This window comes from Acanthopagrus latus, chromosome 5 (genome assembly GCF_904848185.1).
Source record: "Acanthopagrus latus isolate v.2019 chromosome 5, fAcaLat1.1, whole genome shotgun sequence".
Classification (NCBI taxonomy): Eukaryota; Metazoa; Chordata; class Actinopteri; order Spariformes; family Sparidae; genus Acanthopagrus; species Acanthopagrus latus.
The window spans coordinates 11504131-11530690 of record NC_051043.1 but is presented as its reverse complement, the minus strand read 5'-3'; the positions used below and the strand labels follow the sequence as shown (position 1 = coordinate 11530690).

The 26560-nt window shown below is 39.7% G+C and overlaps 4 protein-coding genes across 5 annotated transcripts; all 4 read left to right on the top strand.

Annotated features, from left to right (window-relative positions):
* Window positions 1-353: 353 nt before the first annotated feature.
* LOC119019135 (mothers against decapentaplegic homolog 2) lies at window positions 354-11616 on the top strand. 2 transcript variants are annotated; one of them, XM_037097432.1, is made up of 11 exons: window positions 354-562; window positions 1593-2001; window positions 3380-3469; window positions 3704-3897; window positions 4693-4827; window positions 5149-5211; window positions 6635-6688; window positions 6876-7088; window positions 7432-7569; window positions 8863-9007; window positions 9308-11616. In XM_037097432.1, the coding sequence occupies exons 2-11, from the start codon at window positions 1766-1768 to the stop codon at window positions 9429-9431; spliced, it is 1392 nt and encodes a 463-aa protein (XP_036953327.1). In that variant the 5' UTR covers window positions 354-562; window positions 1593-1765; the 3' UTR covers window positions 9432-11616. The 2 variants fall into 2 exon arrangements, with proteins under 2 accessions (XP_036953327.1, XP_036953326.1); XM_037097431.1 differs by having other exon boundaries at window positions 355-562; window positions 5149-5223.
* A 1474-nt stretch (window positions 11617-13090) lies between these two features.
* Window positions 13091-15722, top strand: LOC119019980 (immediate early response 3-interacting protein 1-like). Its single transcript, XM_037098996.1, has 3 exons — window positions 13091-13281; window positions 14102-14203; window positions 15349-15722. The coding sequence occupies exons 1-3, from the start codon at window positions 13191-13193 to the stop codon at window positions 15402-15404; spliced, it is 249 nt and encodes an 82-aa protein (XP_036954891.1). The 5' UTR covers window positions 13091-13190; the 3' UTR covers window positions 15405-15722.
* Window positions 15723-15981: 259 nt separating this feature from the next.
* On the top strand, window positions 15982-20148 carry si:ch211-12e13.1. Its single transcript, XM_037098994.1, has 5 exons — window positions 15982-16294; window positions 17658-17821; window positions 18411-18656; window positions 18755-18964; window positions 19182-20148. Exons 1-5 carry the CDS (start codon window positions 16053-16055, stop codon window positions 19385-19387), a joined length of 1068 nt encoding a protein of 355 aa, XP_036954889.1. The 5' UTR covers window positions 15982-16052; the 3' UTR covers window positions 19388-20148.
* Window positions 20149-20278: 130 nt separating this feature from the next.
* si:ch211-12e13.12 (paralemmin-2) lies at window positions 20279-26383 on the top strand. The gene is made up of 2 exons (XM_037098995.1): window positions 20279-20870; window positions 23895-26383. Exon 2 carries the CDS (start codon window positions 23913-23915, stop codon window positions 24579-24581), a length of 669 nt encoding a protein of 222 aa, XP_036954890.1. The 5' UTR covers window positions 20279-20870; window positions 23895-23912; the 3' UTR covers window positions 24582-26383.
* Window positions 26384-26560: the final 177 nt, after the last annotated feature.

Sequence of the window (26560 nt, the reverse complement as noted above, 5' to 3'; positions counted from 1 at the left end):
AATGTGCTTTTTAATTAATGTTATTTATTATCATCTGATTTTATCGTATGTGGGTGAAAATAAAAAGTAAAACGAAAAAAACAAAAAACTAATTACAAATGCTACAAATGTAAATTATTCCCTTTTTTACCTTTCTTTTACTGTTGTCTTTTGTTAAAGATGTAAAGAGTGAGTTAACGTCCACTGAAAATGCTGAATAAGAATTGCATTTAAAAACCTCTCTGACAGACAGATTTAATCCCGTGCTGTCAAATAAACAATAAGAACTGTCAAAAGCATCAACCAGTATTCAGAGAATGTCTCCTTATAATCCTCCAATCAGTTTCTCAATAGGAGGGATTAAGAGCTCGTACGTAGCCATCACGTTTGTTTTTGTATTCCGGTCAACCTAACCGGGCAAACTAGCCCCAGTAGCACTGGTAGCAACTTGAGAAGAGCCAACAAGCCTTGTCAAAATTAGCTGCAGTACAATACGGTTCAGGCATTTCTATGTCGACAAGGTGTTCAGAGGGCTGTGCGCATCTTTTTCTCAAAAAGCGGAGCTTTGGACTTTAAAACTGGGGTAAATATCGAAATGTTTTTCGCTGTTTTCTCGACTTTGAAGCATGTTGTTTTGTGTGAGAGATGTAGTACCGTTAGCCAGCGGGAGCCAGGGCTCAGTTTGGAAGAGTTCGTCCAAGATGCTAACTCGCTTTGGTGCCGTGTGTATATTTTAGTAAAGTCCCAAATACACAGTGGCTACGTTGACATAAAACATTACAATGATCAGATTTATAAAGTGCCATTTTCGTATTAGATTTGTCACAGACTGGCTTAAATTGACATGCTGACGTTTGGTAGCAAAGTAGCGCGACTTGACTGTTGCGCACAGGAGGTTTTTCGTGGATCACAACAAAAGGATTTTTGATAACAAGCTGGCAGCTAGCTTCGTGAAGCTAACGCTAGCTCACCTAGCTAGATGAGGACTTCTCCATGAATTGCCTCCGATCTGCTTCGTTGCGTTAATTATTATTTATTCTCTCTTCTTTTTTTGCTAAAACTATTGAAGCATTTTACTTACGCTACGGCTAGTCAACTTATTGTTATGATTTGAGTCAAGCAGGCCCCCCTACCAGGTAGCTAGCAGCCGGCCTTCACAAGCCAGATAGTGTTAGCACTGGGGGGGCCTGTCACAAAATACTCTTCTTTTTCACATTTATTTTATAACATTCACTGCGCAGTTCATTGTGTCTACCAGTATCTGGCTCTGATTGCTTCTATGCACAGAATGTGATGGTATGAGGCACACCCCGTGTGTGAACTTTTTAAGTTTCCTAGCTAGCTAGCTTGGATGCCGAGCAGTGTTTGTGACAAGCTATCGTCAAGAGGACATCTCTACTTGTTTAAGTCACCAAACACTTAACTTCACAAAAGAGTTAGTTATGTAACGTTTGCAATACTGCTGACAAAACAGCCTTACTGATTTAGTCACCATTCAGATTTTCATTCAGTAACAGGCCTTTTTTTTTACTGTTTTGATGAGGCTACATGGTTATTTTTCTGCATCATGTTTCGTTTGTAATGATGTACTTTGTCTGTGACTTTCTCCCAAGGTGTCCATCTCTTTTGAGTAAACCCAGCTAGCACTGGAGTCCACCCTGTGACTCACTGGTCACTGGAGGGGCCCCATCAGAGCAAGGGCCCAAACTGTAGCTCTAGGTCCCCTCAGTCTGTGTGAGAGAGCTTGTGTTGAGTCCTCTGGAGACTCCCGGCTTGTCCAGCTAAGATGTCCTCCATCTTGCCATTCACCCCTCCTGTGGTGAAGAGGCTGCTGGGCTGGAAGAAGTCGACAAGTGGGCCGGGCGGAGCAGGCGGCGGAGAGCAGAATGGGCAGGAGGAGAAATGGTGCGAGAAGGCTGTGAAGAGCTTAGTGAAGAAGTTAAAGAAGACAGGCCAGCTCGATGAGCTGGAGAAAGCAATCACCACACAGAACTGCAACACCAAGTGTGTCACCATCCCCAGGTACACTTCCCAGCACTAGATCGCTGTTCAGACAAGAAGCTGCTGCTTGTTACACATGTTTCTGCAAGTGTGATTAGCTGAGATCTCTGCTTGTTATAAAAACATGAAACTGTGTGCAGACGCTGATCTAGCTCTTGTCTTTTCTTTATTCCGTGGTCATAATCGCTTTCATCTGTTGAAATTGTCGGAAATGTGATAATGTTTGTTTAGGGATGCAATATAATAGAAAACAAACATAAATAGCTAATTAAAGATGAGTTGAGAACTAATCAAATCTCTGTTTGTTTACAACTGTACTTACAGTTTGAGCTACTCTCACTGGGAGAGAGACAATCAAAGGTTGAGAGAAGATGTTCTCTTTATCAGCCAGCCAGCCTTGATGGTTCAGTGGGAACACTGTGTTAACAGATTCATTCCTCACTGATGTGCCGCCAACTACCACGTCAGATGTTTGTATGACTATAGATAGCGGGCTGGTCGTTATCGCCTGAGAATTGTTCTAGGCTGTACTGTTATGTTTGTAGAGATGCAGTGGCTGACTCCATGGGAGTAGAAGACGGGACTAGAAGAGGATATCTGCGTCAGCGGTTGGGTTATGAACCCCAAAAATGCCAGACTGCATTGATTGTGATTGGTTAGCTTTTATTCAACCTTTGGACTGATCTTACTCTAAACACCTAGTTTCCTGCAGTAAAAATAGCTGTTGAATGTTAGGATATACAAGCTGCTGGGGGGAAAAAAGTTGGTTTCCTGCCCTGTCATGTACTGATAAATGCAGTTTTGAATGCTAGTTTAGATCCCACTAAAGTAATAAAGTCTAGCATTATGTTGTTTTGCATTTGTAGTATTTAACTTGTAGAATGTGTTATTGTCCTGTTATTCAGAAGCAACTTCTCTCATTTGTCCTCATTCCAAGTTTCTTTCTTAGTTTTTGGCCATTTTCTTGTGAATGTTTTGAGAATGTTAGAAAATTGATTTTTCTTTTTCCAAGGTTGCCTCCTCCGTTTCTCCCCCCCTTGTGCCATTGTGTGTCTTCAGTGTTTGTTTGAATGTCTCCAGATAAGTTCTGAGTTATTTTCAGTGTTTGATACAATGCCACGCTGGTGGAGAATGCTCTTTGTCTCACTCATTGTGTGTGTTAGCAGATTCCATGTTGTGTTTCTTTTCCTTAATTCTGTCAAAAAGGCTTCTCTTATTTGAAGTTCCCATCTTTCATTCCCTCAGCTGACAGTAAATTTGATGTTTTTATTTTGTCATATGACTCCAATAAAAGAGGCCTTTTAATGTTCACATTACCCATACTGATATTTCTGAATGAGCCATGTCCCATGTTTATCATTTGTTTTTGTTTTTGTTTTGTTGTTTTCTCTGTGCACAGCAATTGCTCTGAAATATGGGGACTGAGTACACCAAATACGATAGAACAGTGGGATACATCAGGCCTATACAGCTACCCTGACCAAACCAGGTGACTATCCTCAACTATTGTATGGTGTTGCGTACAACTTTGATGTGGGAGAGTTGTAATTACAATGTTGGAGGTGTCAGACACTGAGAACATCTTTGTTTCTCGTTCTCATCACCACTCAATCCTTTCCATCTCCATTTTCCCCCCCTTACCCAACCATATTATGTGTCACCCCCTCTCCCCTATGTATCCTTCGCCCATCTCACCACCATCTCCTGTTTGCTGTTCAATCAGATCACTGGATGGCCGCCTGCAGGTCTCCCACAGGAAGGGGCTTCCCCATGTTATCTACTGCCGCTTGTGGCGATGGCCTGACCTTCACAGCCATCACGAGTTGCGAGCCATCGAGGCCTGTGAGTATGCCTTCCACCTCAAAAAGGATGAGGTCTGCATCAACCCCTACCACTACCAGAGGGTGGAGACCCCAGGTGAGACCCCAGTGGACAATTGTTACCCTTAAAACAAGCACATCTCTCTTCATTTCTGTCTCCCTACATGATTGTTGCTCCCACTATGACTTATGAAGTTTAACTGAATGCAAGTTAGCTACAGTTTAAGCAGATTTTTCACATGATTATGATGATTATTAAGTATTTTGAGAAATATATTTATTTGCATTCTTGCCTGTCTGTGCAGTAAAATTGAAGCTTAATAACAAAAAGGACAAGCACATTACATTACCCAGCGGGATTTGGTGCTGGAACACAAAATACCTGGCAGAGCTGAAAAAGAGAGAAATCCACACGGCTTCTGAAACAGTCTCAGGAATAGCTTTGTTCTTGAAATGTCCCGCAGCTTATACAGGAGCTTTTTGGTGTGCGCATCTCTCTTTTTTTCTCCAGCTTGGCCGCTGTTGTTTTTTACCCCCAGAACCAGGTTAGCTGTTTCGGTCTTAATTAGAAGCTAACAGATGCTCAGATAGACAAGACTCTCACTACTAACTTTCAACAAGAAAGCAAATAAGTGCATCTCCCGAAATATATATGAATATAGTCCAATAAGGTTTGGGGCTGAACAGTGATACAATCCACAGTGCCTCACCTTGCCTTTATCCATTATCAGTTATTATTTCAATTCAAGTTATCCAGCAAAGATTATTCCACACCTGTGACACTTGTTTCAAAGCACCTGAACATTGCTTTAGAAAACAAAAATTGACAATAATTTTGGAAAATGTTAGGAGTCTAACTCATCTCTTCTGACACCTTTACCCAACCCTGTAGTGCTGCCTCCTGTTCTTGTGCCAAGACACTCAGATATCCTGCCAGAGCTGCCACCTCTGGATGACTACACTCATTCCATACCCGAGAACACAAACTTCCCTGCAGGAATCGAACCTCCAAACAATTATATACCAGGTGAGTTTCAATATACATTTGATGGTGGGACTGAAGATTTACACAATGTGCTGAATAAAATCTTAATGTGAAGAAACAATTAGTGGAGGTGTCCACTGTTTTACATGTTGTTTAGTTTGTATTGTTAAGTTCTTCTCACACTGATTTTTATTAGTCAAAGAGGAACTTGTGACTCTCTGTATCCTGTGATTTTCTTCTGCATTTAGGAGTACATCTATTTTTGGGGGGGTGGGGTTATAGTAATGAGAGTTGGGGGGGGGGGATGGTGGTAATTATGCTTGCATCACAGCTCATGTTTTTCTTCTCGCATCATTTCAACAGAAACTCCTCCACCAGGCTACATCAGTGAGGATGGGGAGGCCAGCGATCAACAGATGAATCAAAGTATGGACACAGGTACCCTAGACTAGCACCTCCTTCTCCTTTTCTCCTTTTCTCCTTTCTCCTTCGTGAGTCCGCCTCACCTCCCCAACCAGGTCAAAGTCCAGCGTTTTCAGAGAATAAATCTGTTTAAAGATTCATACATGATAAACAGTCAGTGACAGTTAACAATATTCAGAGTGGAACCTGTCAATAAAGTGAAAGCTTCATCCTTATCACCTTCTTTTGCTTTCATAAACATGCATCATGTTTTACAGACTGAACATTTGAAATGCAAATAATGATTTTCACCTGGTATATGTTCCCTGTAGTCTGAGCTGGAGAGACTGTAGCTCTGTGATTTACATGGTCCAAAGCTGATGCTGCAGGGCAAATGCTTGCTCTCCTCTCCATAGTAACCTCTCCTGAAATGGACCGGAGAAACATATGAAGGATGCTACCTCCTTTGTCACCAGTACATGAATTCTACTTGAATTCTATTACTAGAGTGTTGTAGGGATGATGGATTTTTGTAGGCTAACACAAGCCCATGACATTGTTTTTAGAATATTGCTGAAAATAATCTCTATGGCAAACACAAGCTTATGATACTTACACCTGTTTGTCAGCAACATAATCTTTACAGATGAACTCTGCTTTTGTGATTTTTGAAGTTTAAACTAAATCATTAAAAGTAAAAAGCTAATGTTAGGCTATAAACAGGCTACATTGTGGTCGCATAGCTTAAACATCACCACCACTAAGCATCTTACTACACAATTACTATACACCTTTTCTGTAAATGGATAAAACTTAGAATAGTTTATAACTAAAGTGAGCCTATAAAGATGGACTAGCGAATAGAGGTGTCTGTTGCGTTTGAGTTTAATGTCCTCTGTTGTCTCATTTAGCAAATTGTTTGCAACTGCCATTTTTAAGACATGTAAGAGCTTTATAATCAAATTGTAGGACGCCTGTGGTAACCACAGACCTTATTTCATGCAACCAAAAAAAAGCAGATTTGCAGGTATAAGGACTACAGACTACACAACTGTATGTCCCCTGTCTTTCCTTTTGTAACACTCCTGGCCAGCTCCAAAATCTCAGCCTTGGAGTGTTTCTTTAGTTTGTCGTTAGTGATAAGCATAATGGCATGAAGAAGCTGCTTATTGTTTACATCATCCCGTTTGTCATTTGTGCGACAAAGTAAGTTACACATCAAACTGTGTAATTTCAGCAGGTACCATCAAAGAAGATGTACAGATGTCAGGGAAGCAGTAAATAGCATCTCTTCATCACTCTAATGCAGTATTATTCTAATTACAGTATTGTCTTGGCATTCCTTTGTAAGGCAGCAACCAGTCATTGATCTGATCCACCTGTTATCCCCATGTTTTGCTCTCCTGTGAACCTTTCCATATCGATGACTTCTTGTTTTCTTTGTCAGGTTCTCCAGCAGAGCTGTCCCCCAGCACTCTGTCTCCTGTCAATCACAGCATGGGTAAGATGCAGATCCTTCCCATTTGAAACACTTGACAACAAACAAGCGTATTAATTATTAACATTTAACAGTTTTGAACCTAGTTAGGCTGAACAGTAAACACAAAGTAAACACATTTTCATTGGAGCAATGCTTAGTCAAAAAGAAACTCTTGGGGTGAACTTAACTGACATGATCTCTGCTGTAGACCTCCAGCCGGTGACCTACTCGGAGCCAGCCTTCTGGTGCTCTATAGCTTACTACGAGCTGAACCAGCGTGTGGGGGAGACGTTCCACGCCTCACAGCCCTCATTGACGGTGGACGGATTCACAGATCCATCAAACTCTGAGCGTTTCTGTCTGGGCCTGCTGTCTAATGTCAACAGGAATGCCACTGTGGAGATGACCCGGAGGCACATAGGTAAGGCACAGTTACAGGTAGCTTTATAGTAGTTTATCACCTGTAGACAACCTGTTGTCCTGTTATAGTTTGTTTCAGTATGTGTCACTGGCCAGGCCTTATATTTGGAAATATCTTGAGCAAGTCTCATGTTGTACTTGGGGTGCTCAGGGGGTAGAGCAGGTTGTCTGTTGATGACAGGGTTGAAAACTCATTCACCATTCTCCTGTCCACATGTCCAACCCTTTGTTTGTGTGTGTGTGAGAGAGAGTATGGGAGGTAAATTGTAAAGCCCTTTGGATAAAGTCATCATATAAAAACAGCCATTTACTATTCACTTTCTTATTTTTGTCTGTGTTTACAGGAAGAGGAGTTAGGCTCTACTACATTGGAGGGGAGGTATTTGCTGAGTGCCTGAGTGATAGCGCCATCTTTGTCCAGAGTCCAAACTGCAACCAGCGGTATGGCTGGCATCCAGCAACAGTGTGTAAAATTCCTCCAGGTAAGATGCTGACAGCTCAAAAGGTGCTTCTGGTAAAACGTGTAGTTTTCTCATTTGTGGCAGATGGCAGCTATGGTCAGCTTGTAGTCTGACTCACTGGATGTAGACTGAAGGTATAACACTGCAGTTGTCTGACTATTTCAGTTGGCATTCTCCTCCCTTACACTGACTGCATCCTACCATGTTCAAAATGACTGTATTTATGGGAAACAATAACAACAAAACCTCTGAGCTAGCAAGCAATGGGCTGAAAATGGCAAGTCATTCTAAGTCAGTCTTTTCCAAAGTGGTCCGCAAGTAGATTTGGTAAAATATTTAAATTAAGTGATGGTGTGTAGGATAGATGTGTTGTTTTTGACAATGAATCAACTTGGATGTTAATTCAGACATTAGTAATTGACTATGCTGTGCTTGCAGACTTCAGCAATGTAACCAACAGTTGTTTTGCTTGTTTTGCAACATATAACATATTTTTGATTTATGTCAGAAACACTGACCGCTATGTGAGACTAAAATTCTCCAGTTAGGAGCCAGACAAGGCTACATGTCTTCAGTCTTCCCATTAAGATTGCAACAGAGACAATGATGAGTGAGCACACAAGGTTATTTTGCCCAACTGTCATCTAATTAGGCTATAATTTTTCAATACACAGTTGATGAAGGCTTATTGTTTTAAAGGATGTGGTCTTTTTTCTATGAATGATTGATTGAGAAACACTGCTCTAACACTAACTTGGTTATTAACGATGTGAATGTAAACTTAAGTGGGGATTTAGCCATTTGATGAAAGGTCTCACCTCCCCATATGCCAAACAAGTTACCTGGGCACTATTTTACAGGCGTACCATAACTGCTTCCTGGGTTTAGCACATTTCAAGGTCATTTTAATTGGGTCAACAAAATACAAACAAGGCAGAGTGTTATTTTCCCCTTCACCAGATTGAAATTGGTGCAACCAGACCTATCTCTCTGGTGCAGACTGAGCGCTTTAGAGATGGCTGTTTGAGACTAGCCAGCTTGGATTCAGATTGGTTGGAATGCTTATTCATAGTCTGCCTGATTTTTATTTTTATTATTTTTTTTTTTTTTAAGGAATAAAGTTTTGCCTAAAGGTGAAAAAGGAAACAGTGCTGAACACCTCAAAACCTCTGACAATAATTACCCAGACACACAATGACACACTACTGCAAACTTAAAGCTAAATGTGTGCTTGGTAAGCCAAAGATATTATATAATCGTCACTGGGAAAACCCACATTAACTGCGGGCCTCTTTACCTCTGTGTTCCATCTAGGTTGTAATTTAAAAATATTCAACAACCAGGAATTTGCAGCCCTGTTGGCTCAGTCGGTCAACCAGGGCTTCGAAGCTGTCTACCAGCTCACCAGGATGTGCACCATCCGTATGAGCTTCGTCAAAGGCTGGGGAGCCGAGTACAGGTGAGGACTGCCATGGATGCCATATTTGAACTTTCTGTATATCTATTTCAAGGTTTGAGCTGATGTTAAACATTATTTTGACATAGCTTAATTAGGCAATTCACACCTACATAAAAAATACACATCTCTGTGTGAGTTGCAGAGTTTTGGAGATATTAGCCGTAGAGATAGCTCACCAACTCGTGTGGTTATGACTTGGACCTGAAGACACACTCTACATTTTTAAGAATGGCACGGAGCACCCTAAGTCAGGTGATGTCAGCACAGCTCAGACATAAATATGTATGTCTTCCTTTCCAGGCGGCAGACTGTCACAAGCACTCCTTGCTGGATCGAGCTGCATTTGAATGGTCCCCTGCAGTGGCTGGACAAGGTTCTGACCCAGATGGGTTCCCCGTCTGCACGCTGCTCCAGTATGTCCTAAACAGCTGAGGAAATGCCCCCAAAAAACCCACAGCCCATTACATGATCATTAAATTCTAAACTTGTGAGTCCTTTCATGGAAAAAATGGAGACCCCACAGAATGAGTTTTCTGTAACATTTTTCATAGCATTTGTGGCCCAGTTCCACATCCCTCTATTAACTTTACACACACACACATACATACATAAAAGAACAAATGCACCTACACTGCCGCACATACAAACACACACACACACACGCATAGACGTTTCAGTAAAGAATTTGGCACTTTGTTACCCATCTATGTCATGCACCTTGTTAAATTGCTTTCCCCCAAATCCTTAATATTAGATCTATTTGTGGTACAAATGAAATGTATATTGGTTTTTAGTCCAGGAAGTAGGGGAAATACCAAAAATATTTGTGAATAGTTTCTCAGTCTTGAAGATTGCTTGTATGAGTAACACGAGCTTGAATGCTAAAACAATTTTAGTTCCAGCCCACCCTAACCATTGTTCTGAACCTAAGTTTACTTTTCTCTGGGAAACTTGGCCCCATCTTTTGTCAGGGGGGAGGTGGCTTGGTGAAGAAACGATGGCCATGGTGGCCGTTCTCCTCTGAAGGAAACGCCACAAAGTGTTTAAGAAATTTGTTTGAATTGACTTTAGCAGAATGGCCCCTTTTTGTAACTCTTGACGTGTGTCTTTATAAGACATGCTTCTTAATGGACAAATAGGAATGTTAGGTAAAAAAAAAAATAATGATTCTAAAAACCCCAAACAAACTGCAAGCTCGATCTGGCTGCAGTTATATTTCTTTGTCATTATATGGCACTCTATGTGTCCTTGGTTTAGCTGACTTACATCCCCACTGATCAGCCTGGTATAGAAGCTAATGAGATGTTGACCAGGCTTTGCGAGGTGCACTGGGCAGGGACCAGAGAATATCAGCAGTTATCAAAGCTTTGTTTTCTCTTTTTGACACGACACTGGGAGTCCTGGAGCTCTCCGAGGTGAAGCATTAAACGTCTCACCTGGAGAAATTGAAGGTATCAATGAATTCATTCTGTTTTTAGCCTATATCCCCATTGTTTTGCTACTTTTTTGTATTCTCATGTATTTTTATATATAAATATACTTAAAATTTTCTGTCGTTCACTTTTTATTAAAGTAATATTTTCAAGACCACAGCTGTTTCTAAAGTGACATGGAGGGCATGGATCATTCCTTCATTTGACCCAAAATGTCCTGTTTGAATTCATTTCCAATTGAAGCTCTTTGTCTTGGTAAAAGAAAAAGGAAATCACTGCCCCACATGATGTGTAGCCTGTCTCTATCCTTTGTTTTTTTTTTCTTTTCTTTTTCTTCAAAGAAATCTGGTGCATTTAAAGTACAGAGAACAACAGATTTGCCTGAAACCCAAAATCTACTCTCCCGACATGATTTTAATGATTCCAGAGGCATGTAAAACTTTGTAATGGCCATTCATTCATTCATCTCTTCACATTTTTTTGGAAAAACACACGTGACCTCTTGTAGCCTTTTGGTGCTTAGTCAAGCGGGTTATGGTCAACGAGATATAATTGGCTTTTAAAATGTTCCAAGAACATGGGAGGAGAGCCATTTTCTTCCATGTGAAAAGAAGAGCGAATGTGCCTGCACACTGGGACATTGTGTTAATGTGTGTATTGTATTTGTTCTGTCTATTAAATACAGTATGTACAACAAGACTTACTAGCTTAAACTCTGCCATTATTGTCATTACGTGGCTGTTGCGAGTTTAACATGTTTCCCCCCCCTCCCCTCTTTTTGATGTAAATGTGTTTACCTTATGGCACTAGTGATTGTACTTTAAGTGCACCTAGTGGCGTTTGGATTTGGGGAACTGAACCATGTGTTAGGGTCCAGTGTGACATTGTTTTTATCTTTGGCCTACAACATATGAATGTGAAAAAAAAACATTACAAAAACTGACGTGGACCAGACGTACATATACATAACAGTAGTACAGTATGTGTGTATTTAACAGTAATCTTTTTGCAAAGCAGTCAGTACAGTAGATGTCGCAGTTGTTTTACCAGTAGAGGGCGGTATTGATAGAGCAGTTCTTTTTTTTTTTCTTTTTTTTTTCTGACCATAAGCTTCTCAGGCGTGTGGCATATTATGCAGACTTCATAAAACACTAATAAAGATTTTTATTCTCATGATTATGTCTGCTGTTTGTGTTTCTTGATGGTAGCTATTCGGGATATTTATCATTGTAGACAAAATCAAAATTAAAAGCTGGTAGGTCGACATGGTTTTAGGCTCCAGTCGCAGATCAGTGATTATCATTATTCTATTATCACTATTTCAACTTAGTATAATTTACTGGATCTTGCACCACATCCCCCTTTTGAAGTGTTTTGATGTTTGGTACTAATGGTAGCTGATAGTGTATATACACTTTTATGTACTCAAGCAAGATATGTACATTTACTCAAGTATTGTAACAGCTACTTCACAGAACTTGTATATTTGTTTGATTCTATCACCAGGTTTCTTTCCCTTTTATTTATCTTCAGCACTCAGCCATAAAAAAAAATATATATATATATATAATTTTTTATTTTTTTTTAAAGTCATATCTGACCCACTGACAAATGGATAAAATAATTACATAGACATAGCCAGTCTAACTCTATGGTTTCAATATAGAATTCTTTGTAGTATGTTCAAGTACAAATTCCAGTCTCAATATTTTGTATTGTATCTTTCTTAATAATTCTATTGGTTACACTACAGTTAGCTAATACAATATATTTTTTATTATTCAATAAACTCTGCACCAAAGCAATTAAATGAGCTCCACCATGACCAGCAATAACATAAAATACTACTTAATCTTCATTGTTTCAGTAATGATAATCAGGAACCAGTGAGATGGGTCATTATGCAAAATGAGGCCTTTGAGGCTGACAGTATGTTTTATTTATAGGAAAATGGTAATTGTACTTTAATGAAATTTTAAATGCAGTCTTGAGGTTGAAATGTGACCAAGTACATTTACTGACTGTACTTTGTCTCAACATTTCATTTGCCTTTCTGATTAAAATGTACATGCAAATTGTGATCATTTTGGACATACAATGCAATCTTATTAGACATGGACCGATATGCCTTTTTAAGGTCCGATACCAATATCGTTTTTTAGAACTCAAGGAGACTGAAAACTGATATATGGGACCGATTGTTTTTTGTGTCAAAATTCTGAATAACCAGTGATAAAATTCAACATTCAATAACATTCAAAATGTTGTTTGAATTCGTTTCCAGTTGAAGCGCTCCATCTTGGTAAAAGAAATTTGATATAATGCCTTTAAAGTACACAAAACAACATATGCAAATTGTGATCATTTTCGAAAAATAAAATGCATTGTTCTGATCCAAAAGTATGTGAGATCGTTTAACAGCTACAGCTCAACCAATATCAACAACAACATTTAATTACTACATGTTAATGGTCCAGTAATACTGACAGGGCCCATTCTGCGTAACAGATACTTGTAGATTTTATTTCGGTGAAATTTTCAATGCAAGTGCTTGTGCTTCTAGTAAAGTATTGCATACTGTGCTATTGCACTCTGAACCAAGTGAAAGGTCTCAAAACAGTATGTTGCTACTTCCGTAGTTTCAACCAGCTGTCGTTAGGTTTGTCCTTCCTCGTTCACCGTAGGCTACGTCAGAAGTAAATAGTGACAGCTAACTGCTTGCTAGCTAGCTAGCTACCTGGTCGGACAACATGGCTTTTACTTTGTACTCTCTAATTCAAGCAGCAATCCTATGTGTCAACGCTGTTGCTGTGTTGCACGAAGAAAGATTTCTGAGTAAAAGTAAGTGGCTGTGATTAATAATGTGTGCGCCGACAGGTGCTATGTGGTATTCCAAATAGGTTAGCTAATGCTAACTAGCGAGCAACTTAACAGCTACATTTGTAAGAACACTACAACATTTGGGATTTATCACTAAAGGCTGAAGTTATTATAGTAGTTGTATTAGTTTTTAATTAACAGATAAAAGCAGTTTGATCACCGTTTAAATGTAATAAATGTATATGATAATTACCAGATTTTTAAAGATTTTTAGATTTACAAAAAAATGATGTATGCACAACGAGGCTGACTTACCATAAAAGTGGGCAGTTAAAATACCGGTGTAGCAACAAATACAGGCCTAACACTGTTTTAACAAAACGCACTGTAGAAGGTTTCTAGAGTGTCATTATGGAAAGAAACAGTATTTTGATCAATCAATCGAACTTTATTTATGTAGCACCTTTCAGACATATCTAAATGCAATTCAAAGTGCTTTAAGTGTGAATTAAAGAAAAACATATGTTAAAAAAAAAATTTAAAAAACGAAAACGGATCAGAGACTAATGCACAGCAATTGCGATTAAATTGATAGTTAAAATAGTAAGAGATAAAGAATAAGCAATAAAAGATAGAATGAAATATTGCACATAAAAGTTGATTAAGTGGAATATAATAATAAGAATAGCAATCATATGTAAACAGAAATAAATATGAGGTATAGATTTAAAAAAAAAAAAAAGACTAGAGGGTACATGAAGAAGTACTTGAAAATTACTTGGTTGAGTTCATTTTTCTTTTGATAATGAATCTGTCTGTCTGTCTGCGTTTTAACCATCAGTTGGCTGGGGAGTGGACCAAAGTGTTGGAGGTTTTGGCGATGAACCAGGCATCAAAGTGCAGCTCATGACCCTTGTTCGCTCTGTGAGGACAGTGATGAGAGGTGGGTGTTCAGGGTTCCAGTTATGTGAGAGCTAATGGGGTCTGAGCTCCAACAAAAGCAGTAAAATCACACATCTGTGGGGGTCACTAATACATTACCAACAACCATTATTTTAATCACAAATAACAAATGTTTCAACAGAATGAGTTGGGTTTTTTTGTTTTTTTTTTACCATACACTTTATAATTAGATTAAAAGAAACATGTTTTACGGAGGAAAAACGCACCATGTCATGACAACAGTGACAATGACCATGTAAGTCCCTCTCTCTAGGGTGAGCGTATTCATACCTATTGTTTTTTAAATTAATGAACTGTTGTTTAGGTCTGCTTTAAACAATGCATATGGACCACATACTGAAGTGATGAATTTCATTAGTAACAGCAATATCCCAGACTCCCTTACAAATCGAGTGATTTTAAGAGGTGTTGCATCATGAGGAGACACTTAATCAACTTTGTAAAACAGCTACAGCAAATTTGAACTCATTGGTGCCTTCTTGTAAATTCAGCATTAAATATAACACATTACAATGTTTCTTTCTCTGTAAAAATTGTCAGTTTGTCTCAGCAACTTTGTAAAAGCCTGTTTATCATGTTTAAAGTGCATCCTGAATGCACTCTTTCAATTATTTTCACCATTTGCACCAATTTTTTGAAGATTATAGCTTAATGATGGTAAATGTACAAATCATGTAAACGTAACTACTATTGGTTACTTCCTCGGAGAATAAATCCATCCACTCCTTTAAAAAAGGCTCAATTTTGAGACTTGCAGCATTTTAAGAAACTGTATTTACTTTGTGAAATGTTGAAGAGAACACATTCTTATTCAGGCCTTCTTGTTCATTTGCCAAACGGTATACACGGAGATATGTCTTTCTTTGTGTGACTTTCTCTGTGTTTGCATATATAGACAGCCTATCTCTACCCTGGGGATAGCTGTTTAAGAGACCCCCACAAGGCTCAGATATTACTCTGTGGGTGTTCATTAAACTGTATACACACACACACACACACACACACACACACACACACACACACACACACACACACACAGTCTGTTCAAGCTTCAGTGATAAAGTGTCCTACCCTCGTGAGGCTCCTCACACTGATCATGTCCTCTACTGTCTTTTTGTCCTTTAGTTCCGCTGATTGCAGTGAATTCGGTTTGCATTGTGTTGCTGCTTCTGTTTGGATGAAGAGGAGCGAGTGAGGATGGGAGAAACCAGTCTGCTGGCAGGAGACCATCTCCATCACCTCAGGAACACTTCTGCAGAAACATTTAATCTACTTGACCTTCTATATGTCTCCTGTCAGCCTGAATATGAATGTCAACATTTCTTATTCCACTTTTGTCAAGGCCTGTTTTACAGAACACAGTCATTTAGAATAAGCAAATGCAGCTATTTACAAGCTTATCTTTCCTCTTCTATTGAAAAGTACAATACATTGATGAATAGTTATCACTGATGAAGAAGAATACATGTTTTTACATAAAATATGACCCTCACAAAGAAGCTGACTGTGAAATGTTTGTGATTTATACATTGAAACATGTAAATTAACTCCTGAACACATGCTGTGGTTGTTGAAATACCCGTAAAGAAAGAGTTTTTATTAACCTTACAATTGTGCAAGCGCGTTTCATTTCGTGATAGTCGAAGGCGTATTGTTTGTCCCAGTTCGCGCTCCGTACTTGAAAGCAGCGTCAGAACTAGTGTCCGCTTGTGTTATGGTCCCGACCTCCGACGGAAATGAACATGTAGTGATACCGAGTATTAATGATTTGTTAATGCGTTAATAATGTAAATGTGCTGTTGCGTCGTTTCAGTTTATTTGGAGCAATAATGGGAAATGCGCAGAGTTACATCGCCGCCTCGGTCACTGCTTGTTCTGTGTACTTGGTTTATGTTCACATCTACTCTTCTCATAAGTTGTTGAGGACAAATGTCCTCGACAACGAGAGGCTTCCCAGTTCCGTCTATCTTTATATGAAATACTTGACCAAAGCTCTGAGTCGGAGGACAGGCTGCTTGTGCACGGACACCACGAGGGAGTGTCAAGTTGTTTACACGGTCCTCAACTGCAGGTGAGCCTCGTTCACTTCTGTTCAAAGATTAAAGGTGCACTGTGTAGTTTTAGGGAAGACGTTTTATGATTTGTTTTTTTGGTATGTACCTAAACAAACTAGATAAACAAATTCTCCGTTTTAATGACTGAATAAACAAACTGGCCTTAAAGGACAGCACAATTTCATACTGTTTTACTTTGTTTATATGTGGTGGACCCTGCCACATTTCTAGCATCAAATGGTGTCACAGGGACCTTATTTTCCTCTGAGAACAGCTTATTTATTCAGTTATGGAATAAAACAATATTTTTGAGTAGGCCTAGGCAATGAAGTGAAGGCATTATGTATCAGCAGTAGACACGTCATTCATGTGAAAATGGTTTGATAAAATGTTCAATGATTCTTGTGCTTACATGACATGCAAACCAATGGAAAGTTTATAAGAATACGCCCCAGCTCATAAACAGCCAATCATATCTCTCGATAATGGTGAGTGCTACTAGTGGCATGCAAACAGCCAATCATTGAACAGGTGTGTAGTTCAACTGCACAATAGCCACGTGACTGATAACAATAGAAGAGTGTGGAGTGAGGCATAATTATGGATCCCACCTCAGTCCAGACCAGCTCTACTCTGTCTGTAAAACTGTAAGGTTACACTGTGGCTGTGGAAATATCTGCTGATCTTGCGGTCTGGTAAGACGACCTAAAAGCCACAGCACCTCTAGCAACAGACTGGCCTGCTCAGTCCTATCCCGGTCTTCTGCTGCTCATCTAGGTGTAACTCATCCTACAGAGCCGCTCGTCTGCAGGAGTGTCTCTGTGTTGTTAAGTAGAGCGGACAGGCTGGCTCTGCCAACCGCTGCTCCGCCAACCAGCTTGACTGCCAGGGCAAATGTCTCATGATTCACCGCACCGGCTCCACCGCTGCCCAAGTATTTTACAAACCAACCACGAGAAAAACACAAGCGCGACCCATTTACACCAGAGTGACAAAATGAGTGCTGACTGAGAGTAAATTGTGAATAAGGAAGAGTGGGGCCAGTTTGCTGGGATGACAGCATTTTTAATTATTTATGTTACTTACATATTCTTTGTTGTGTAACATATTTACCTGTGTGCCTTGATAACTTCCTTAACACAAAAAACACAAAATAAAAAATTTAAAAAATAAAAAAGTTAAATTCAACCTTGTTTTGGCTGGTCTTTTAAAATGATTAATTATTATCAATATCGACCAAGATGAAACTTTACTGTCATGTTAGACTTTTCAGCCATGTCGCCCAGGCCTATTTCTGAGTTTTTATTATTATCTTATGTATATGTTAAAATTCTGAGTGTGCCCAAATGCATGTTGAGTAGGAGTGTTTGTCTGTTTAAGGCTGGAGACTCCCCTGCTGAGGAGGTTCTGCACTGCTGCTGGTTATGGTTGGGATTATCCAGACACCGAGTGCAGAGACACCCCTCTGTGTTTCCCAGAGTTTCTCTGTCGAAGGCTGCTGCTGATGCTGCTGACTGACAGAGACTTCAGGCTCAGCCCGGCAGGTCAGACAGAAGACATTTTCACAAAGTCTCTTTAAGCTACTCTCTGAAATCAACTTCTTTGACAATGTTGAAATGACTTCCACTGGATAGCCAGACTGAAGGGTTTTGGGTGTCTTTTTAGCTTTCACTGTCACTGTCCACCTGACGCCCCTACAGGGTTTTTGTGGTTCAAAGTAAATGTTTTCATGACGGCCAAATTTTACTTAATGCAGCAAAAACTACAGGGAGGATTTGGACCCAAAGCCTCAATCTCAGTAACCTGCAGGATGCATATACTATTCCCGGAAAGCTATTTATCAATTTTATTAAATACCAAGTTTGGTAATCCAACAGGTAGAACGAATGCTCCAAGGTTGGATTGTGAAGGCTTACCTGATTAAATAATTGATTATGTCTTTTAAATTGACACTTTTTTCCTTTTAACCACTGCTCTGTTAACCCATAAAACCATGTCTTAAACACAGGGTTTCTTAGTCCAGTGGGGTCCTTGAGGGTGTTGCAAGTGATCCCCAGCAAAAATAGGAATAAATTATTTTCACTATAATTCTGTCCAGAAGTATTTTAAGGAATTGTGAATTGCTGTTTCTAGGTCTCGTTCGTGTGCGGCAGAGTTTAAAAACCCTTCAGCCAGTTGATGAACTGAAGAAGGGTCCGTTCACGCTGCAGGTTCGAGTCCTAGTTTACCGGCAAATTGATGCAGGGGTGGAGGTGGACATCTGCCTCACAGCCACTTCTCGTACTGGATGCCCCGTGTGGGAGAGCGTCCTGACGCTGCTGTCTGAAAACAAGCTCCACAAAACCACCAGCAGAGGCTCACCAAGGAAGGAAAATGAGAGTGAGCAACGATTTTGGCTAACATGAAGATAAATGAAAAGCACAGTTTTTACTAGTGAGAGTGCAGACTTTCTGGTGATGTTTTCCTTCTTCTGACAGCCCCAACAGATGAGCCGGAACCCGAAAATGTGAAGCAGGTGGAGCTTAAAGTGTCCAGGGCTGCTGGCCTGCAGTGTGCCTGGACTTTGTCTGACTTCTTCCCCTATCGGCTGCTCTCTCTATCGTCCACACTCTTTGGCTACAGATCGCAGACCTCACCGAGTCTCTGGATGCTGTCTGTCTGCTTGGCTGAAATAGAAAAGCACAAAGGTAATGGATTTTATATTTTAGGACCAAACTGATTAATAGGTAGATGTAATATTATGGTAGTTTAACATGAAAGCTTATTCACAATAAAAGGTCAAACATTGGTAAAAGGGAACACCTTTTTCCTATTAAGTCAAGACAAAATATCTGACGTCACAGCAGTCTTTAGTCATATATCCAATGCTGGTTAGACCTCCTCATTGCTGCGTTGTGTCCGCAGGGGTTGAAGTCATCACAGCTCCGATCAACATCACTGCCCAGTATCAGGAGCCTCTGATGGTGCCAGGCAGGGTGACGATCACGTTCTGGGAGAATAGCAAAGACCAGAATCAGTCCTCTGCTCCAGGCCTCAGCTTCCACATGCAGCAACATGGAAGCAACAGAACTCACGTCAAGGGACTCATTTTTAGGTCTGAATCAACCTAGAGGGTTGATATTGGTAGTTTTGCCTAAACACAGCCAAATGCTGATATTGCACTTTTTCTATTTTGCTGTTTTTGCTGTTAATTTGTATGATTGAATGTGTAATTAATTAAATGCAGCAAGGTTGTCCAGAGAATCATCTAATCCACATTCATATGATCATTAGATAAGATCTGTACAATGCAGATTTGATTTGTATTCCACTAAGAACATGATGTAATTGAATGAGGTGTTTTCAACTTAATTCACCGCGACCGTTTCAATACTTACAATAATGGTGGAGTGTTCATGCTGTAAATTACAATGTGCCATGTTCACGTGTGTGTGTGAGGAGCTAAAATAACTAATTCATGAGTAACAGTACACATATTGTTGTCATTTAAACCGGCATTAGTCTTTTGCCTAAAAGGGTCATATTAACTGAGTAAGATTTCTGATTAATTTCATCAGCAAAGCTTTGTGCTGTAGGTTTCATAGATCTACTGTACACGATCACTTTGTCACATGCTATGTCTACTGGTTGATATATACAACACTAATGCAGACATCATCCCTACAGGGAGTGGAGACTTTTCAATATTTGATCCCTCTGATATTCCTGTGTGCATCTTTGATGTATGTGAAGGTCTGTCTTCTTGTATTATTTATTGGAACACATTTAGTGTATGGAAGTGAGAGAAGTGGCTTTTCACGCATCTGCACCGCTGCAACAGTTCATGCTAACACAGAGCTATGATATTTTGAAATAAAAGCAATGGGCATTTTTCCCGCCGCATTTGTCAAAAAAAAGGATTATTCTAGATTACAACTTGATTGGTTTATTCCCTATAATTTGAAATGGTAGAAAAACTTTCATGGCTCTCCAGTGGAAGACTTTTCAGTGTCATCAAAGATGTTGAATTAATGTCTTGGATATGTTTTTTATAGATAAAACAATACTGCTAGTTTCTCATCAAGATGTACTTCTGATAGATTTGTTCATCCAAAAACTGTCATCATCATCAAATTTCCAGGAAACATGTTTGGAAAGGTGATCTGTCTAAGGTGGAACAGACATAAAAGTACATCAGTGTGTGTGTAGGGGCGATAATAATGGTTAACCACTGGGTCCACTTAGTCTTCTAATGCATTAAGATTTCAGAAACTATAGGCTATTAATTGGTTGGGTGTGGCTTCATTTCTGTTAAAATGGTGTGAGTGGGTATTTGATGTTGTTGTATGTACGAGGAGTAATTCAGTTCCGGTGTGACTGTGATCAGTGGAGCATCCAGTGACTGCCTCCCTCTGCACTCTGTGGGTAGTTGTAGTTTACAAGACAAGGGGAGGGTGTGTGTGACGAGTCTGTTCGTAGACATCCAGACGGAGGAGAAATCAGTTTTCTACAGCTGCACTACAGATGAGAGCAGACACGCTGGGTCATCCCCCTTCGGCCATGTGATTTTCATTACAGCAACTTGGGGAAGAGTTCAACCGTGGACAGCTGACGGTAAAAGCTTTTTAAGTATTTGAATATAAGTGGATTTTGTAAAAAAAAAAAACAACGTAGATTTCTGTATGTATGATCTTGTAGCTACTGCTGTTATTTATCATGGATGATTTTGGTATGTTGTGTAACTGGCACTGTGGCACCGATTTAACAGTATTTCCTGCTGAAAAGCAAATAATCCTGAAGCAATAGTGCTCAAGAAATGTTGTCAATCTACAAAAGAAAATAGAAATGAAATGCTTCGACTCGTCTTGAATCTGATCTTGAGTTTTGAGGTCAATTTCAGATGTATTGAACATATGAAATACTGTTTTTAAGACAACAGAGCAACTTTAAGTAATTAACATCGGAGCTATTGTCTAATTTCTTTAGTGCAAGTCCTTTGTAGCAGTCAAAGCCATCGTCTACCTTGTTTTAGGCCCGCTTTAACAAAAACAGCCCCCCCATCTTAGTGCACTAAAGTGGTAATGCAATGAATGTGTTTAAATCAAATCTATTTTTCATCTATTGTTGCTCACTCGCCACCACAAGCTGGAGTGGAGCATGCTGACGCTCACTTGAACATGTACATTGCCGTTATTATTCATTTATAGAGTCCCGATTCTGTCACGCATACGAGTCAGTCAAGTGTAAGAGGGTCAGTCTGTTAAGCTCCTGCGTCGGGCGCAAAGTGGAAAACGTTCCTCTTGAAGAAGCCTTTTAACCTCATGTTTAGTCTAGCTCACCAATCTTAATGTGATTTGTCTGTCAGATTTGTCGACATTGTGCAGCACAAAAACTCCCACATTTTGCGTTCTGATATTGTGGCTTTCACTGACACATTTCTTCAGTATGTGTCTTTTTAAATCACCTGACAATCTGCCTAAACCGTGCTCTGAAGTCACTCTGAGTGATGCATTCATCGTTTGGAGATGAAACACACACACACACACATACACACACACACACACACTTCTTCCTTGGTTAGAGCACTTTAGAGGACTTCATCTGTCTCCTGCTTCAAAGAGCTGATCCTCGGGGAATTTAAGTTATTTTTTGCTACTTTTAAAAGTCCTTCATTTATTTATTCAGAGAGGCCAATACTAAATGACAGCTTGTTCTCTCGTACTGCTTCATGAAACAACTTGAGCACTAACCACTACCTGCCCCAGATGCTGTGTGAGTAAAAAGATGTGAATAATATTAAAACAGCAGCTGCACAGAAGTACCATGTATACTGAGGGTCAGCGAAATGAAGGAAATGGTCCTGACATAGTTGTGTGTTATTTGTTATCGTGCTATCATAATACACAGGTGACAAATTAAAGGAAAAGCCTGAATATATTGCTGCAAAATGATAGCAAATGTAGATGCTTCCCAACAGGGCTTATTTAATGAGTATAGAGAGAGTGGTGTAGTGATAATGTATTTTTTGTGGGCAAACCCAGAAGTTAGCATCTGACTGGTTCCCTCTGCAAAAAACACTGAGATTTTTTTTGATCGGATTAATTTGATAAAATTGTGATTAAGTGGAATTTGGGATTATTGCAGAAAGTAAACAAACACAGGCTTGTGATTCTTAGACGTTTTGTTCAGCAAGATAATCTTCACAAATTAAATCACTTTTGTGATTTTCGAAATGTAAATTAATTCATAGAAGTTAAATGCTAATGTGATGATCAATGTACAAGTTGTATTGTTAGAACCGTTTGTAGACCTGTAAAGACAGACTAGTGAGTCATTGGGTCTCCATGTTCCCTGTGATGACGTTTAATATCCCCGACAACCTCTATGGTCTCATTTAGCCGCCTGTTTTTTAGACCTGGAAGAGTTTCATAATTAAATTGTGGGACATTTAAAGATGTATGTTATGTCGTAACACACAATTTGTAAACCAGTGGTAACCACAGACCTTATTTTAGGTATTTAACCAAGAACCAATTCAAAAATCCCACTGACTTTGAGACAAGGGAACCAACTGATTTTTCCTTCCCAACGATTGAGAGAGCTGATGATACTGTGATCAAACGAAGCAGGTCTGAGTGATTTCTGCTGAAGAGACTGCACCATGAACAGCAGTGGGAACAGGAGCCTTTCTTACACAACTGTGAAGCAAAGGACGTGTCAATAGAAAAAATCAGTTGTTAACCTTAATGTGTTGTTTCATTTTCTGGAGACATTTCTTCCTCAGAGGTCATACGACGCAGATATGTCATGTTGAGGTGTGTTTTTGCTGTATGTGCAAGGCAAGCAGTTCTCATTGGTGTGAATGGGTGCCATCTATGCATCTGGTATCTAGTTGTTCAAGATAAATCTGTGTTGAACCGCCATTTGATTGGCACCTTACTTTTCCTCTCGGACCACCATTAGGTTCACATTAAACTTGGTGGGCTCATGTTCTTCAGTATAAATAAATTTTGGAGCTCCCATTACTTTTTATCTGGTGTCTCCATCAGATATACAATTTTTACCTCTTCAGCAGTTTACCTGTACGTACAGTGGCAGCAAAACTAATCGCCGTCTCTCCCCTGTACCACTGTGAACATTATCAGCTCAATGCTAATAGACCATTACCAGAGATACAATGTGCAGAAACAGACATTTTCAACTGTGCTTTGCTAATGTTTCTGCCAAACATTTAATGTTTTTTTTTTCCAACATAGACTGTGTTGTTCTTGAATGAAAAGATCACTTATTGTCATTAAAAATGTCTTTCTAATGTTGTGTTGTTATGGCACCAATTGCTAAATCAAAACTGACAGATGTCCTGTATGTTAATTAAAATCAGCGCAATTTAAGTAACTGGTAAACTTCATAGTATATATAGTCTTTGATTAAGGATTGTCTATGGTGGAATTAGTGTGCCACAATAGAGACAGTGATTTTATGTTGTTTAAAAAAAATGATATAACAATAACTCAAGGTCTATTTTAAACCATATACTTAGCTGTTTTTCATTGGACTAGCTGATAAGTAGATATTTTGTTTATCAAACTGTCATGTCCAAGCTCAAGAATTAACTTCCAATCTTTTGTTTTGTCTCAGTGCAACAAGGGCAAATACATGAAGAAGCAAAGAAAAGGCGACACTGCTAGCATCCCCCTCTCTTCTCCAACAGGGAGCAGCAGTGTGCAGGTCTACCATGACTACCAGAAGGTGGCTTTTAACATGTATCCTGGGAATGGTCACACTATAGAGAACGGTTCTCACCAGATCACCGGTCGAGATCCTATTGGCAAGCTGTCCTCTGTTCCAGATGTCATCCCTCACAGCCAGGACCAGAGGTACAGCATGAAAGATAAGAGTGTTCACAGGAACTCCTCGTGGATGATGGATTCGAGCAGCCTGGCCTACTCCGGGCCAGAGGACAACTCCACAGACCCACATGAGACCCTGACAGAGACTTCCACTTTGACCTTTGTGGATGCCAACACATTGGAAGAGTCAACTGAGAACCACAGCCTCCACGGGGTGGGGATGGTTTACCTCAAGGAGTTTGTGTTGATTGATGACGATGATGATGGAGACATGTCGCTGAGAGAGAAGACAGTGACAGATTTGTCCATCATGGATGGGAGGGCTGCTGACCTGGTGTGTGGGAGGCTGTTGTCCACCTCCAGTGGCTCATTGTCCGAGTGTAAGGAGGAATCTCCAGCTCCCGAGGCGCCGCCACCTGAGGAAGTGGAGATTGCGCACGGAAAGAAACGTTGCTGTTTCTGCTCTATTCTATGACCGAGCAGGACATGAAAGATCTGTGGCAGCAGTTTGTGGCCAGAATCAGGACTGTGAAACTGTCCCGGGAACTCAAACAGTTCTATGTCCTGAGTTCATATATGTGTTCCTGTTGAAGCAAAAAGCACCATTTATAGTGATGGTGAAAGTATAGTTTATACATTGTTTTCTAACTCAACTTTTCTTTAATGCAGATTTTTGGCATTTCTTTCTGGCGTGGATTTTATAGAGCCTAAAACACTCAACCATTACAGGTGCAATGTGTAAGACATGGCCAGAGCCTTAGTTTAAACAGCTTCAAAAGAGTGTAAGGAAAAATCAGTTTTGATGCTTTGTCAAAGACTTCTTTGCTCTTTGTTGCAGAGATAGCTACTGCCAGTAGCATGCTAACCAGCTAGCCTCAGTCATCTTGTTTCATATTGTCGCTCTGTACCTGAAGAGGCAATAGTCCAATAGTTTGGTAGCGGTTGAATTTGTCAAGAAAGGAAATGTTCTTGTACCTATTCTCCTCATTAGACAGCAATAAACAACAGTACAAGTGTGCTGTCAGAATCCAAGTTTCGTTCTTTTACGAAACTAAGACCAGCTTAATTGTCTTATTTATTCATCGATCTTCCAACAATTACCATCTCTGGTTTGGTCTAACTAAACATTCTCCCGTCCCAGTATGCTGTCGTCCCTGCAGTCAGAGCCCCTAAACCACTTCAGCAATGTATCCCTGATGTAGAACTGGCATCCAGTTGTGTTAGTTCCTGGTGCAGCCAAAGGAACCCAAAAAAGAGGGAAGTCATTACCTAGCTGAATATTGCTTTGAGGCCAGACTGTGGAGCTGGTTGTATTAAAGTCTTTGAGGGATGCAATGAGAAACACTAAAACCCAACATATCTACGTTGTATGACTTATGATGAAGAAACAACTCCAGAAAATGAAGCAACACAACTCAGAGATCAAGTCAACCAATGATTGTTCCAACCAGCGATCGACAGAGTGGATAATATTGCAATCAAACAAGGCAGGTTTTTCTGATTTCCTCTCATGAGACTGCACTTACACGAACAGGAAAGGAATTTGAGGAAAGGAAAAACATGTTGATTCAAAAAAAATCAGTTGCTAACCTGCTCTCTGAAGTGTGGTCTTTTATTTTCTAGAGGTGTTTCTTCCTCAGAAGTTCTCCGATGTAGATATGTTGGCTTAAAGTGTGTTTCTCCTTGTATCTCCCATTTTCTTCAAAACAGCTAACACGAAATTCAGTGACGTAATGACCCTTTTTAAAGTTTCTTACATTTTAAGTTCCTTGGTCCAGCCATGGTCACTGGATTGGCCAGTGAGGCTGGTTCTGCTTCCTGTGGTACAGGAAGACCTAGTCAGTTAAGAGGGCCATTAGCTACACTGCTAACTGAGCTAGCTATCTAATGCCAGCTAATAGACACATCCATAGATAGCTGCAACAAAGAGTACAGTGAGCAATGACTTTAAAAAGGGGGTCAGTTCTTCCACATTGCACCAGATGTCAGCCAGTTCTGTGTTTTTGTAAGACTGAATTATTACATAATCATGAAACGTATGTTTGCTGAGAGGTGTTATGTTCTCTGTTTGATTAACATTTAAATTTGATTGTGTGGGTTAAGATTACCATTTTCGAGTTTAACAATCATATCTCTTAAGTCTATAATAACATTTTATACTACTAAATGCATGTTCCTGCAATATTTGATTTGAATGACAGACTTTGTGAAAACTTCACAAAAATTCTCGAAAGATCAGGTGCTAATAACAAATAAAGACATCTTCAATGACCACAATTTGTGTCTTATTACTTTCTCTATGTACACAATCTGTTTAGCGATGGGACACTGGATAAAAAGGCAGGATTGGTGCATCATTATGCCAGGTTATTATGCAGTCTTAGTTAAGTTTCCACAGATCCATAGTAAGTGGCTGTTTGTTTTGTTGTAGCCGTAACAAATGCACAAAGAACA